This window comes from Setaria viridis, chromosome 3, assembly GCF_005286985.2.
Source record: "Setaria viridis chromosome 3, Setaria_viridis_v4.0, whole genome shotgun sequence".
In the NCBI taxonomy this organism is placed as follows: Eukaryota; Viridiplantae; Streptophyta; class Magnoliopsida; order Poales; family Poaceae; genus Setaria; species Setaria viridis.
The window spans coordinates 564,431-578,890 of NC_048265.2; the positions used below are offsets into that span (position 1 = coordinate 564,431).

At 46.3% G+C, this 14,460-nt stretch overlaps 4 protein-coding genes across 6 annotated transcripts; 1 reads left to right on the forward strand and 3 right to left on the reverse strand.

Moving 5' to 3' along the window:
- The first annotated feature begins 1,380 nt into the window (after positions 1-1,380).
- Positions 1,381-4,841, forward strand: LOC117847837 (thymidylate kinase). 3 transcript variants are annotated; one of them, XM_034729120.2, is made up of 8 exons: positions 1,381-1,783; positions 2,094-2,154; positions 2,637-2,802; positions 3,020-3,319; positions 3,432-3,543; positions 3,632-3,691; positions 4,076-4,180; positions 4,535-4,841. In XM_034729120.2, the coding sequence occupies exons 3-8, from the start codon at positions 2,723-2,725 to the stop codon at positions 4,643-4,645; spliced, it is 768 nt and encodes a 255-aa protein (XP_034585011.1). In that variant the 5' UTR covers positions 1,381-1,783; positions 2,094-2,154; positions 2,637-2,722; the 3' UTR covers positions 4,646-4,841. The 3 variants fall into 3 exon arrangements, with proteins under 3 accessions (XP_034585011.1, XP_034585013.1, XP_034585014.1); XM_034729122.2 differs by having other exon boundaries at positions 2,637-2,796; positions 3,017-3,319; XM_034729123.2 differs by having other exon boundaries at positions 1,382-1,783; positions 2,637-2,796.
- A 218-nt stretch (positions 4,842-5,059) lies between these two features.
- On the reverse strand, positions 5,060-6,025 carry LOC117847838 (eukaryotic translation initiation factor 6-2). Its single transcript, XM_034729124.2, has 3 exons — positions 5,843-6,025; positions 5,637-5,747; positions 5,060-5,552 (listed from the first exon to the last, which is right to left on the reverse strand). The coding sequence occupies exons 1-3, from the start codon at positions 6,008-6,010 to the stop codon at positions 5,295-5,297; spliced, it is 537 nt and encodes a 178-aa protein (XP_034585015.1). The 5' UTR covers positions 6,011-6,025; the 3' UTR covers positions 5,060-5,294.
- A 149-nt stretch (positions 6,026-6,174) lies between these two features.
- Positions 6,175-8,163, reverse strand: LOC117847836 (xylulose kinase 2-like). Its single transcript, XM_072292497.1, has 5 exons — positions 7,921-8,163; positions 7,766-7,840; positions 7,569-7,622; positions 7,134-7,484; positions 6,175-7,013 (listed from the first exon to the last, which is right to left on the reverse strand). The coding sequence occupies exons 1-4, from the start codon at positions 8,081-8,083 to the stop codon at positions 7,366-7,368; spliced, it is 411 nt and encodes a 136-aa protein (XP_072148598.1). The 5' UTR covers positions 8,084-8,163; the 3' UTR covers positions 6,175-7,013; positions 7,134-7,365.
- Positions 8,164-9,855: 1,692 nt separating this feature from the next.
- LOC117847877 (uncharacterized) lies at positions 9,856-11,163 on the reverse strand. Its single transcript, XM_034729172.2, has one exon. It carries the CDS (start codon positions 10,874-10,876, stop codon positions 10,121-10,123), a length of 756 nt encoding a protein of 251 aa, XP_034585063.1. The 5' UTR covers positions 10,877-11,163; the 3' UTR covers positions 9,856-10,120.
- Between the last annotated feature and the right edge of the window lie 3,297 nt (positions 11,164-14,460).

Below are 14,460 nucleotides of genomic sequence, written 5' to 3' on the forward strand. Positions count from 1 at the left end.
CAAAAACAAAAAAAATTAGAAAAAGCTGGTTCCGCCGATCTGTTCCATTCCATTCCAACGTTGGAATTGGAAGTTGGAGGAGGGAAGGGAGTACAGATCGGGTTGCTTCCTGACGCGTGGGCCCTTTTCTTTTTATCTAATATACAGAACTGTATAAAAATGTACAAAGGGACCTGCCCACGAAGCATTGAAATGCATGGGCTGGTAGAGGATATCGTCTAGGTAGCAGCTACGTATCGACTCATATTTGATATAGGTAGCCTGGTTCTGCTCGAAACGGTACCTCCACCCCCCCTCCGCCCCTCGTCGTTCGGATGCACCCCTCGTCGCCCGGATATTGCTCGCGCCGCCGTCCCTCCTCCCCTCGGCGCCCGAATCCTGCTTGCGCCGCCGTCGTCGCTCGGATATTAACGCCTCCGCTCGCCATCGAGATACTCAGCTGTGCATGACTACATTGGTTCGTCTCGCTGGAAGAGCAGCATCTTGGAGCAGGTGAGGCGTGTCTGATCCACTCCAATGCAGCTGAGTAGGGGGTGAATTGGGGACGAACTAGACCAAATCAAGGACCGGACGGCCGAATCGGGGCGGAGGCGGGGAGGGGTGGAACTCGCCTAAAATAGATTTCAGGCTGACAGGGAGTTAGCATTGGGTTAATCAAATAAACTTACCAAGTATGTTCCCAACTGTGCTGCAACGAGACCACCTAGATTTGGCGTCGAACTCCTTTGGAGTTTCAGTGATCTTGAATAAGTTTTGGAAAGAACATCAGTCAGCGCATCCTGTGGTGTGAGCTTTGCCAGTGTGTGAATATGTGAGACATTGTTATCACTATAACCAGCCCTATACTGTACGGTAATAGCAAAGACACAAGACTTAATCTTTATGAAATGAACTCACTGATCTAATATTCCAATCAATAACGCCATAACAGGCTCTCATGGTCTTCTGGTTGTAGCCTTCGGCGTGTGGAGACGGAGTCCATGGGAAGCGAGCAGTCATGTCGTCTCCCCTTCTCCCACGATGAGAAGTAACTGTAGCCGACGTGTGGCTTCAGTTTACTCCCTCTGCCTTCTTCAGTTTCTCATATGCCTTCCACCTTCCGGATCCTGAAGGGTTGAGCCTGTTCAGCTGGACTTATAAATCAACTGAAAAACTAAAACGACTGATTTATTATGAGAGAAAAATATTATTCGATGGCTGATAAGCTGACTGAATAAGATGAAAGAAAAATATTATTCGATGGCTGATAAGCCGACTGAATAAGATGAAGCGAACTTGCTGCAGCCGTCTTCTCCTCCGATTCCTTGCAACAAGCGCCAGCCTTGAGTAACTCGGCTGGCCCAAGCCCACCAAAACATTAATACGACTCGCGAGCGCGACTCGCAGTCCGCCCTCCGCCGCCGCTTTCTCCCGAGTCCCCCGACTCCCGCCGAATCGTCGCGACTCTCCTCCTCCCGGCCGCCGCTTCCCCTCCCTCATCTTCTTCTTCTCCCCCCGCACGACCGCACCGCCTAGCGCCCTAGACTCCCTCCCCTCGTCTTCTGATCTTCTCCCGGTCCTCACCTCCCTTCCCCCGCCGCCACGCCTCCGCCTCGTGCACAGCCGTCACGACCAGCCACGCCTTCGCCTCGCCCACGCCACCCCACCCCTCGTCCACGGCCGCCGCCACGCCAATCCCGGCCTCCTACACGACCGGTGGCGGCGGTCCAAGCTCTCCAAGAAGCAGGACGAATCATATGCGAACCCCGGCGGCCGAGCTCTCCAAGAATACGGCAAGGCTTAGGTATGACGGCCTTTCTCCCACCCTCCTCTAGTTTGATAGGCCCCATGGTTAGGACTCATGCTTAGGTTGAATTTTGTGTAGATTTGGGATTTGCAGTGGTGCTTTTGTGCTGTTCGTAGATGAGGTTGTTATCATGATTTGCGTGTAATGCTGCTGCTGCTGCTACTAAGCATGCATGCTCGCACTTCTTGCCATCTCGGATGAGCTCCTGCAACAATGAAAAGGAACATAGTTCTAGTCTTCTGGACTAGCACTAGCACTAGATGTACAAACTGTTAAACACCACTGAACACGAACATTTTTTCATCAGGTACAAGTCTCTCAATTCCACGTCAGGATCTCAGTCAAGGTGCTGCTGCATTCCTATAAAGGTATGTTTTTGCAACTAGCTAACTATGTTTCTGCACTGTACTCCAACTGGTGTTATGAGTAATACCTTGCTTAGTTGCTAGGATAGTGTCATTCTTTTGGTCGTGAAGCTATGGTTCTCTAACCAAGTTGAAGGAATGCTGCATTAAATTAGTTCTTGCTTTGGCATAATCTGAAATGTGCTATTATGTGTGATGACAGTTTGATTTTCCTCACTCTTCTCTGTTAGACACTACTAGTACCCTTGGTTGTTCTAACTTTCAAGAAATAGCCAATTGTGCATATATAAACGACATTCCACCTCAATCTGGTTTTCTTCTCAGTTGTACTATGGATTGACAGAAATTTGCTTCTGGAAAAGGTTGTTGGGGACACCTTCTGTCGTATCTACATTTTCTTTTGGTCTTAACCCTGTATGTTCTTAACATGCTTCATATCAGTTTGTTCATTAGTTTATCAATCCGTGGCTTGTCCTCACTTGCAGCCGCCGCACAACGCTTAAGACCTCAAGCACATTGATGTTGTCGCCGGTGCCGAGAAGCAGCTGGGACTCGGTCGGCATCCGCCCAGATGCGCAGCAACCGCTACATCAAGTTCAATAAGGGCCCGACAATCGTTTACACCACTGAGTCAAGGCCTACACGGTATAAGTATAACCCTTCTCCCTCCCCTATATTTGTAGTGTGGTGCGTTGCTTTAGATATGATGTATCTGTCCGATGCATATGCATTTGCTTCAGATGCATGGCAAGTGAAACTGACATGGTTTGTTTGTTGAACGTTAACCAATGGGGGAGAAGAACTGAAGTTCATTTTATTAAAAAGATATTTTGATGAATTTTGATCACTATTTCTGGTTGCTCAGCAGAACTAAAAATTTTGATCACTATAAGCCGAGACCAGAGGGCGTGATGATGGCGGATGCTGGCAGCAAGAGCGGGCGTGGTGCTCTGGTCATCTTGGAAGGGCTGGACTGGAGTGGCAAATCGTCACAGTGTGCTCGGCTGCTATCCTATCTGGAAGGCCAAGGTTGCCGTGCTGAAGGGTGGCGGTTCCCTGATAGGGGCACTAGTGTTGGGCAGATGATCTCTGCCTACCTGGCAAATGAGTCACAACTTGATGACAGAACAATTCATCTGCTCTTCAGTGCAAACCGCTGGGAGAAGAGGTATGCTCTTTTCACAACGTAAGATAAATGTGTCAACATGCTATTGTGATATGTGGGAAATTTGCTTGAGTTATATACCGTGGAGCTGTTTCGTTTGGTTTGTTACATACAGAGCTTTGATGGAAAGCAAGCTACTTGGTGGAACTACTCTCATTGTAGACCGTTACTCTTATTCCGGAGTGGCGTTCTCAGCTGCTAAAGGGCTTGACATTCAATGGTGCAAGGTGAGCTTGGTAACATTGGGATGTATAATGATTTTCTGCCTTTGCATAAATACCTGGAAGTTGACGAGTGATGCCTGTACTATTTCAGGCTCCTGATGTTGGACTTATAGCTCCAGATCTTGTAATTTATCTGGATGTACAACCAGAGGTATTCTGATTATACTGGTGTGTAATGCATTTGACTTGTGTTACATTATTTACACACTGTAGGATGATGGCCATTATTCGGCCTTAACCCAATCAAAATAATCTTAACATATAGAACTCGGTGATGAACTGATGATGATGTACTTAAGGTCGCACTGTATTGATTTCTGTCTTGAAATGCTAAAATCAACCCATTTATTTCTGAAGCCTTTTGCTGCTGAGAACTTTTTGTTCAGAAATTTTCTTTGCCCACCCACCTATAATGCTTTATATCAGCTTGTATGCTAAATTGATTTTCGATGTTACGTGTCACCTAATCCATGCTTCAATAGTTTACATTGATTATCCTCCTGCTTCATTATGGTATGTGAAAATATTGCTACAGAAAGCGGCTGAAAGAGGGGGCTATGGAGGTGAGCGATATGAAAAGATTGAATTCCAAAAGAGAGTTGCAGATCATTATCATTCACTTCGTGATTCGACATGGAAGGTAACTTAGTATCTGCACAATAGGGTCTTTGTGTTTGCTTTGCCTCTGCTTTGCCTCTTGTGCTAGTGAGTAGTGATAGTGAGTGAAGTTCTATGCGACAAACCCAAGGAACCAGAGTGGCAACCTATTTTCTCTATATATTCTGTTCAACTTTCCACGATCAATTTGTGACCGTTAATATTTGTAATTTGCTGTGTGCGAAATAGAAATTCCATAGATGAGTAGATGAGAAGCAGTCCATAATGTAAATTTTGATTATTTATTTTGACAGTGCTCAGGGCCACAATATATGCTATTTTTGTGAACCAGTTCTCGAATGGATCTCAATATCACTTCACATTTGTGTTTTTGAAGGTTGTTGACGGTTCCCTTCCCATGGAGACCGTTGAAGAACAGCTGAGAGAACTAGCTACGAACTGCATTCAAAAGTGTCAAGAGAAGCCACTTACCAATCTGACTTGGTGAAGCGCCACCATTTGGCGAAGAAACGCACAGCTCAGCACAAGCTGATGCATACCTTGGTGTGATCCACCTTTGTTGGTGCTGAGAAACTAAGCATCTAGCAGCGCTTTCATTTGCCATTTGCTGTATCAATGCCCCGAGTGCGATATACATTTTGACATTTAATTGGTGCTTTTAGATAAGCTTATTTGTCAGTTTATCCGTTGGAGTTCGGGTTGGGTTGTGATGCAGAACACGCGAGGATACGAAACACGACTTTCAAGATTTTGCTGGACTGAACAAATTTTTGTAAAAGCATGCGTCATCACTCGAAGCAATAAACTACTGGCATTTGAAATATTAATTTTTAAATCGATGCAAGTACGGTGAATGTAGCCAAAATTCTTTACACCCAGGTGGTGGCACAAACAGTAAACATACGCAGGAAAGATGCACGTAACATCTATAACGAAGAGCAGAAGCGTTATCTTCTTACTAGCATACCATGGCCATAATGGAACATGGTAAAACATCAAGTCTACGATTCAGAAGCCAAGGATAAACCACCAAACGTAGCTTCTCAAAGGATGGTTTTACTACTGATAACACTAGTATAGCTCGCGGTGCACCTTGGCACAGGTAGTACTTGAGACCCACGTCTGCAGGGCCTCAGCTACACATAACTGTCGATCAGAGACTTCCTCATGTCATCGACGATCGCGGTGGGCTGCCCTTCTCTCAGCTTGAAGACACTCTCGATGACCGAGAGCTCGGTGGCTGTCGTGTCTGAGCCACAGAAGGCAGTCCAGTCGTTCACAGTCATGCCTGCAGCAATGACCTCGCTGCCTCTGTTCACGGTTCCAGCGACGAGCGGGACTTGCAGGAGAGTGGAGAGCTCATCAAGGTCTTCAATGGATGTGTGAGGATGAACCTGTTTCACCAGTACCATTGGACATTAGGTATGTATATAGCATTTGCAAGCCAAAAAGCAATGCAGTTGATGTTAAACCCGTACCAAGCCACCCCTGTTAGAGAACGCACAGTAGCTCCCCACAAGGATATTTCCAGCAATGGTCTGCCTGAATACCTCAACTCCAAGCACATCTGCAATAAACTCCTCCGTCTCCTGGAGAATCAAACAGCTCAAAGGGCTCAGCCTTAGGTAATTGAGAAAAGGCAAAGGTTCAGGGAGGGACGGTCAACAGAAATATGTAGGCATACCTTGTCAAGGTCAGAGTGTGTAAGAGCAACATGGTCATTGCAGGCTATGCAATTGCCAAGGGCTGATAACCTCTCATCAATACGCTGTACCACCACTTGATCAGGCAAGCAGTTCCTCAGATGCTGAAGCTCTAGAACAGTTTCAAAGCACAGGGAGGCTATAAGCATAAATAATTCATGATATGAAGAGGCAAAAATATCACAACATATACAACCAAGTTGACAGGAAAATTCCTCCTATCTCCACCTACTTCTCTATTACTTAGATAGGTTTGAGATGAACGGATACTACAACAAATGAGAGAATCGTTATAGCAAATTTGCAATTGACAATGTGGCCATGCCGGTTACCAAGCTGGAATGGTTATACATCCTTAACAAATAGGTACAATCTCCACAAGATTTGGCCCAGAAATTACATGCAAACTTGTTCAACTGCAGGTCCACAATATAAATCTGAGGGCTTAAAAAAACACACATGGCACCACAATCGCCAAATACGACTTGCCTCTCTAAATGTAATCACTCTCTAAGTGGTTTCCAGACTATTTTGAGTACTAACTATCCTTATGTATTAAAATCACCTAGAGGTTGACAGCTGCTAGAAAACAACATTTCCTATAACGCACAGATAATTTCAAAAAACCGTGCCATAAACTTACAAAATCAAATGTGCCTGAAGCAATTTAAAAGGAATGAAGGCATGTATGTGAAAAGGAAATCTGGACAAGTTTATAGAAATTCCTAACAACCAGCTGCGAGTAAGCAATAACAACAGGTCTAGTAGGAGCAACAAGCTCATGCATATCTTCTTGCACGTTGTGTGATCCATCCTTGCTGGTGATGAGAAACTAAACATCTGGCAGCGCTTTCATTTGTCATTTGCTGTATCAATGCCCCGAGTGCAATATACATTTCGACATTTAATTGGTGCTTTCAGATAGCCTTATTTGTCAATTTATCCGCTGGAGTTCAGGTTGGGTTGTGATGCAGAACACGCAAGGATCCGAGCTCTGTCCTCCTCCTTGTCTCCAGCCGGCTGCAAGCTTCGAGCCAAGGGAGGTCTTCTCCAGGTTGCCCTCGTACAAGCACGAGATGGGAACGAAGCTTCCTCCAGCGTTGCACAGCCACCCGTGGGCGGCTCTCAGTGCTGCACCCAGTGAGGCCGAATCTGGGACAGAAACAGGCGTCAGTTTTACCTCAATAGAAGGATGGTGATATCAGTTTGTGTCATAATGTGACAGGATCACAACAAACCAAGTTTATTCAGGGAGAAGATCTGCGCAATTACCAGGTCTCTGAACAGTGAAGACAGGGCAGCCAAAGATTTGTGCAAGTGCCCTGAGGATGCTCTCATTGGAGGATGCCCCACCGGTTGCTATGATCCGCTTGGGAGGGTTCGGCATGCCAAATCTCTCTGCATGGCCTCGCATCGACAACATTTGACCTTCAATGATGGCACGGACCTACAGGCGAGGTATGATGAACACACGGCAATTTGCTTGCCAAAATATCAGATAAACTCACAAATACATCTTCTCGCAATCCTCAGATGGTGGATCAAATTCTGACACTTCACGCTCCATCAGATTGTCGGATGAGGCATCATCAAGGTTTTCGACCATGTACCGATGGAAGCCCACTGCATGAACAAACCGATTTGTTTCAGGTTTTGAATCTTTATAAATACAAGGGGCACCAATGCTACAAATACCAATACATCTACCTGGAAGTGGTGGCAGGATTTCATGGTCTTTGTAGTAGAATCCTAACTTTCCGCCTACATACAAGGTAGAGAAATATGTCATGATTCCAGGGCCACAGCTGTTCTGTTAATGCCTCATATTGGAAAGATATCAAATGAATAACAGCAAAGGGTCGTTGGAGGCTTGGAGCAAAATGACCAAGACAATTCAATCTAACCATTTAGAGGGGGAGTTTTCTCCAGATAGTTGTTGAAAACATCCCATGATTTCTCTGCACATCGATTTCGCACATCTGAAACCACAATGAAAGTATCACAAGCAATGTGACATAAAGGCATACTTGGTAGGAAAATAGAAAGGAAACATATATACCATCAGCATGAATAGAAAACAACAGTCTGGTGATTGTGTAATGTGCCTCCTCTTGGCCAGCATCAGCTGATCTACTATGCGAGCACTGCAAGTTGGCATATGTTTTTTTTTTGTTTGGAGCTGGATGCTTGCACTGCGATCGCCCCCGTGATTCCCTCCCCATGGGATCACACCAAAAATGAACAACAGCACACGAATGTCATGTAGGAAAAGACACGGTGTCGTGTTCTCTTCGCTGCTGATTGTAGTGCTCTCTGCTCTCTCTGACTAGGACGGAGGAGTTAGATTCTGCCTAATCCCTAGTCGGACTGTACAGCTACCTGTCTGTCACTGGTGCTCCACTTGCACTAAGGACATCGGCGATCTGTCTGTCTTTTCTTTTTTCTGAAACAAAAAATACCATTTCGTTTCAGAAAATATCATTCCCCAACTCCCCATCAGCTACTAGTTTATATTCAGGAAATTGGCAAGCAACTTAACGTCTCCGGTTGTTTTTTTTCTCTTAAATACGCAGGAGAGTTACGTATCTTAAGAAGAAAATAATGTTTAAAACGTTACAACGCGGGCCTGTCGGGCACACGTACACGGATATTAAGAATCACACGGATATTAAGAATCGCTAAGTTACATTGATCACAACGCTAGCTGCTGTCATTTGTAAATTGTAAGGAGATGAGCTTGCTGGGGCCGGATTGCTTCGTTTCAATTTTCGGGCCACTCGCTGGCTGCTTGCGATCTGATCTGTCTGATGATGATGCAAAGCAATGCCCGCCCTGGGCTGGGCACTGTTCGGTTTGGCTGTTGCTTCAGGCAGGCCACAGGAGGCCAAGCCACCAAACAGTGGCTTGGTTCGATTGCAAACAAACAAACAAACTCATTTCTCTCGTTCGTTTACCTGATCTCTCCATGTAATGTAGTAACATCCAAACCTCCAAATGGTTTGGCGTCTTGCAGTGCTGATGGCTCTCCTGCCATGCCACAAACACAACAGTCTCAGCTACCATGTGCTGGGCGCCAATGGTGGAGAGGGATCTCGTACAATTCAACGTCGCGCCACCCTACCGCTCTCATAGATACTAATGAGTTATTAGTCTACTAGTGGCAACTTTGATTGGGTTTTGGCACTGCTATACTCCTACCAATCATTGGCGCAACGAGTGCCCCCTGTTTTGCTCATCCAATATTTCTCAAGCCAAACCTTACTAGTATTAGTGTTTCATCTCACTCCAAAACCAAGCAAACCTTCTGCTTCGCAAGGACATCATCGGCCTGCATCCAGTTTTGAGTACATGAACGCCGTTTTTGCAAATGTTTAATTGCCTACTAGATACTAGATTGCAACTGAAATAGATGTTGCCAGAGTACTCTGAGTTTTGAATTGTTGTACTGCACGCTTTCCCGCGGATTGTGGTGCAAGCGCAACTGTGCAGATCAGCTGTCGCCTTAGCTTTTCAGGCCCAACTTTTGCTTCCTCTGATCACTGGAGTTCTGTTCTGACTTGCTAGCTGTGCTATTTCACACTTGCACAGTGTATATGCATCTTACGGCCCCTTTTTTGACGAGAGGCTGCCGTGAATGTTGGTCTGGGCATTCGTTCCGCGGGGGGGGGGGGGGGGGGGGGGGGGGGGGGGGGTAGGAAATAACTTAAAGTTGAACGCACAGCATTCGTACACGAAACGGCCACACATTCAAACGTCGTCAGTGCTTGTTCATGTGTTGGCGGTACACGAAGGACCCGAAACCAGCTTGGCAGCGTCAGGAAATGATGGTCAGGTATATAGTACTCCAACCGACTGGTACCGCGACTGCCTGACGCTTTCAAGGACGACGCCAACAAACAGAAAAGGGACGGACCCTGGCAGTGCCATGCCATGCAATGCATCTCCCCGGTGACGATGTGTTCAAGCAACATTCGGAAAGATCATGAGAGAACGATGGGTAACGACCAACCACATGATCAGAGATTCTCAGAGTGTACACATCGACAGGGATGACCGACCACAGCTGAAACTAAGCTCTCTCTCAACCGCTAGCAATATACATTCATTCAGCAGTCAACAGCTACATCTGCACTACCTCACGCAGGATCAATCAAGCTCGCATTATGGATATATAGTATCAGCTAACAAGCACCGTTCGATGTTGTCATGACACAAATCAAATCAGTTGCACGCACGCATTGGCCCAGAGCACTCGTCAGTCACTCTTTCTTGGCAGGTTGGAGATGACTCTGCTGTCTGATGAAGCTGGAGGAGGAGGAGGCAGGGGAGGGAGCCGAGGAAGCGAGCGCCACGAGCAGGTCCACGAAGGCGCCTACGATGAGGCCGTGCGTTTTCTTGCCGTTGGCCCTGAGATACCAGCCGAGCATCTCCTCCAGCCATCCCCAGTCGTTTACGCCGTGGCTCATCACCATATCCTCCATGGACCGCCGGAAGTCGCCGTACGGGTCGGCGGACTCGATGGCCAGCGCCGTCGCCCCGTCGAACGCCGCCGCAGTGGCCGCCCCCCGTTGCTTCTTCACCTTCACGATGGAGCTCGTGGAGTCGGGCTCGAAGAAGAGCCTGCTGTTGGACCGGAGCCCGTGGATGATGACCTCGTCCTCGTCCGCGACGGCGGCGGCCGGTTCCGGCTCCGGCGCCGTGGATAGGGTCGGGCAGGAGTCGTCTGAGATGAGGCTGCAGGAGTAGTTGTCGTCGGCGGCCGGGTAGTCGATGGCGTAGGCCGGGTTCATGGTCGTCTTGTACTCCTCTTCGTGCTTGCTGCTGTCGTCGCGCATGGACACGATCTCCGGGCTGTCGCGGCGGAAGGACAGCGTCCTTGCCTGCGTGCACGATGGCCACTGCCACGACGCCGCCGTGCTGAAGGAGGCGGCGGACATGGAGGTGGAAGAGGAAAGGCACCGGCTCGTCTCGCTGGTGTTGAAGAAGAGGGAGGTGAGCGCGAGCTTCTTGACCATGGTTGTTCGATCTTGCGCGGGCTGGTGATCGAGTAGCTGGAGAGGAAGCTGATTGGGGCGAGGCCGTGAGAGTGTGAAAACGAGGTGGCTGGCTGGTGTCGAGGGGCAGGGAGCGAGCTGTTTTTAAAGGGAAGAGGTGGGCGGGTAGGAAGCCAAGGGAGGGACGAAGATGCGAAGGAAGATGCATAGCTAGGTGTGGCGGTGCGTGCGCGTGTCTTGCGTTCTAGTGTGCGTTGGGAGTCTACGCTTGTCTCCCAGGCCTCATCTCATCTTTCAGGTTCAGTTGAACTATCCACCCTGCAGGTAACCTAAAGCATTGGCAAGGATCTCCAATGAACATGTTGTACATTCTTATAGTAGGATATATAAAGTGCGGATGTAGACTACTACTCTGTTTTTAAACATAGGAAGCTTGTTACTTAGTAGTATAATATATATATATATATATATATATATATAAGATCTAAATGTTCATGATTATGGATATTTAGTAATTATTACATGGGAAAAGTGATATTTCAAACGGAATGACCTTTTAAATTTTATGCTAGTGTCCAAAATAAAATTTTAGTGATGTCATTTGTGTTCTTTTACCATGATACCCTTATACTATCTATGCTACTCATGTATATTACCCATACCACAGGTGAAGATTTCAGTAGTATACAATTAATTTTGACCATCGGATATTTGTATACTAATCTTTTTTTTAACACTAGTATAGTTTAGTATTGTGTACCGTAAAAGAGCTCACGTCATAAATCTAAAAACCGGACAGAGTACAAGATTTCTTTTGCAGCATTTCTCCATGGATATTACCCTATGGATGGTACATTATGTCGAATTAGCATTGTTCAGTGAACAAGCATGCATGGTAGGGAGTTGCCGATGCCAGTTTATGTCCTACAGGTGGCATGGGCAAACATTGCAGATGATTGGTTGAAGATCTTGGTCAACTTTGTGGCTGATCTCCATCCAAAAGAAGGATCAAATAATCCACACAGGATAGTAATGTCATTTCCTTTATTTTCAGGTCTGCCGACGATCAGATGTGCTACTATTAGCAATTCAGAGACCAACTGCCTGCGCCTTAGTTTAGTGCAGGCGGTTGCTCTCTACCAACAGTAGAGGAAGAAAGAGCAACGTCGCTTCCCCCAACACCTCAAATCCTGCAGGACACGCTTGCGGTGCCAGGCAGCAGCCTGAGGATCACACAACTGAATTCTCCATTATTTTTTTTAGTCTGCTCGTGCACGACAACGAAATACTTCCAGAAGCTCACACGACGGTGACCAAGTTTTCTTTCTTTCGATGAAGGCGACGGTGCGTGCCCGGCCAACATGGCAGCAAATGGATTGCAACGCAAGGTTCTCCATCATTGTACACGGACAGTAGCTAGGGTGGTTGCGGGTGTCTGAAAAATTGAAGATAGAGATGGATGCGCATCGCACAGAGGGAATGGTGATCGAGGGACATGCAAAGGTGCTCGTTCCTCTGAAACTCTACTTTTTGCTTGGTTGCCGCTTGAGAGAATTATATGAATGGTGGGCTTGCAGAGAGGGGTGTGTGATCGCGACCTCACCTTATCCAGGATCAAAGCCCATCTGTCATGTCGTCTCAAGCTGCCTAGCCCTACCTGGTCTAACCAGGTCAAGATGCTCTCTTCTCCTCTCCCTTCCACTGTCACAGACAAAAAGTGTTGTATTACTGACCCAGATATCAGAGATTCTCTTAGGCTAAAGCATAATTAGCCAAAGTGAATAACTGTAGAACCTGAACTGTCCTTGAGAGCCAAGGTCAGGCGCCTGGATTCATTTACCTGAGATTCCAATGTCTCCACTTTCCCAATCTTCTTTTGAGAAAGTCAGTTTTCCAATCTGATATGAGGATAAAGAAGAAAGTGCGTACCTGACCAATCTGAAGTTCTGAACCACACAAAGGAGTAGTACTTCCTCTGAGAGGTTTAAGTTTAACTGACAGGAAGGAATGGCAAGACCTAGAAGCAAAGATATGTATGAGATGAGAAATAAATGCCCTCTTGATATTTCAGTTCTTCTTTGCAGCTATGGTGGCAACCACTTGTTGAAGAAAATTCCTTGTGTAGAGCCAACTTGCCATTTCTTATAATAGCACTGTTGCACTGGCAGTACTATGCAAGTTTCCCGAATATCCAGTTAAAAAAGAATAGTGGCGACAGAAACTTCGGAGCATTTATGCAAGTCTGGCTAACCATGAGGCCAAATTTATAGCTCACCTCTCTAAGGTTTCCTTTCTCCATTCTTTCTTCAGTGGTTGCCTCATCCATCACCCTCGTCACCATATGAATCAGATATCCATTCTACTATCGATGCAGCTAGCATTGGCTCATGCAGGTCCGTCAGAAAATCACACCATTCAGAGAGGCAGTGAGGCCGTCGTTACTACTTACTAGTCATGTCGTACAAAGGCAGCAAAATCTTCTCCAGGATCTTATACAGAAGAAGAGCTGGAATAATTGGCGCTTCCATAGACTTGCATTGCACAACACGAAGTTAGCGACAAGAGGAGACCACGGCGTTGTCCTGAATGCGACGGATCGACTAATCTAACAGAGCTCCATACCTGAGGATGACCAGGAGCTCATATCATTCAGTTTTAGCTGGATGTTGTTATCTTCAGCAACCAGCCTGTTATCGCCTCTCGAATATTTGTAGTTAAGTTACATTGGTTTACTGAATGATCGGTGATTGAATTACTGCCAAATATCGGCGTTGTACTATCTGGTCGGCGGCAAGGCTGATGCCATTGCCTACCTGTATTACTGCAGGATGCTGCAGTCTGCATAGGACAAGCCCAGGTGACTGTAGGTGAAAGCCTGTATGCTGTACTGTTTGCAACAGTATTAATGACAGTTGGATCATGCAAAAACACATCTCGGACGCTTTTGTTTTATATTTCACTCACAATTTTTGCGAGGGAGCACATCTCAGATTGTCTGATGCTATATGCAGCAGCTTTCCATCATGTATTCCACACGCTGGATGCTGCAGGATATACTATGGCCAGCCAGTGTCAGGCATAATGCTTCACGTTCCAATTCGATTTTACACAAAGTAAAATTTGGGAGACCAGTTTGAATGCATTCCCTGCCTGCAATCTGTCAGATCATCCTTTTGATACGCCAATTTAACTTCTCAGTTCGAAACAAGGAACGATGGAAATTTAGTTTCGAAATGCTTCACAAAGAACTTTTGTGTTGACTATAGGAAAGATGTCAGCTTCTATAATCACGAGAGAAAAGATGCACTGTTGCAGTATCCGTAGGGCTCTTGCTAACAATAACAGATCCAATGCTGTGAAACATGCAGAAATGCAGGTTCCCGAGAGGCAAACAGGGGTCTAGGAACTGTTGCTATAAAGATCGCCTGGATTGGTAGGAAAGGACTAGTTAAGGACTCCCCAAGTACTGTGTTGATGTGTTCCCTTTTCCCAGCTCAATGATGGAGCTTTCCTGTTTGCTAATCACGATTGATTTTTTTTAAGTGGGGACAAAGGCAATGGCAAATGTAAATGATGAGGTGCAATAATACGAAACATGTCTTATG

Bases quoted from the DNA above. Each gene is read 5' to 3' on its own strand.
- LOC117847837 (XM_034729120.2), top strand. From the start codon at position 2,723: ATGCGCAGCAACCGCTACATCAAGTTCAATAAGGGCCCGACAATCGTT. The intron at 3,544-3,631 runs GTGAGCTTGGTA...GTACTATTTCAG, and splicing joins TTGACATTCAATGGTGCAAG to GCTCCTGATGTTGGACTTAT. The intron at 4,181-4,534 runs GTAACTTAGTAT...GTGTTTTTGAAG, and splicing joins TTCGTGATTCGACATGGAAG to GTTGTTGACGGTTCCCTTCC.
- LOC117847838 (XM_034729124.2), bottom strand. From the start codon at position 6,010: ATGCTTATAGCCTCCCTGTGCTTTGAAACTGTTCTAGAGCTTCAGCAT. The intron at 5,748-5,842 runs GTATGCCTACAT...TTGATTCTCCAG, and splicing joins CACACTCTGACCTTGACAAG to GAGACGGAGGAGTTTATTGC. The intron at 5,553-5,636 runs GTACGGGTTTAA...CTGGTGAAACAG, and splicing joins TCTCTAACAGGGGTGGCTTG to GTTCATCCTCACACATCCAT.
- LOC117847836 (XM_072292497.1), bottom strand. From the start codon at position 8,083: ATGGGGAGGGAATCACGGGGGCGATCGCAGTGCAAGCATCCAGCTCCA. The intron at 7,841-7,920 runs GTATATATGTTT...TTGTGGTTTCAG, and splicing joins GTTTTCTATTCATGCTGATG to ATGTGCGAAATCGATGTGCA. The intron at 7,623-7,765 runs GTTAGATTGAAT...CCTTGTATGTAG, and splicing joins GAAAACTCCCCCTCTAAATG to GCGGAAAGTTAGGATTCTAC.
- LOC117847877 (XM_034729172.2), bottom strand. From the start codon at position 10,876: ATGGTCAAGAAGCTCGCGCTCACCTCCCTCTTCTTCAACACCAGCGAG.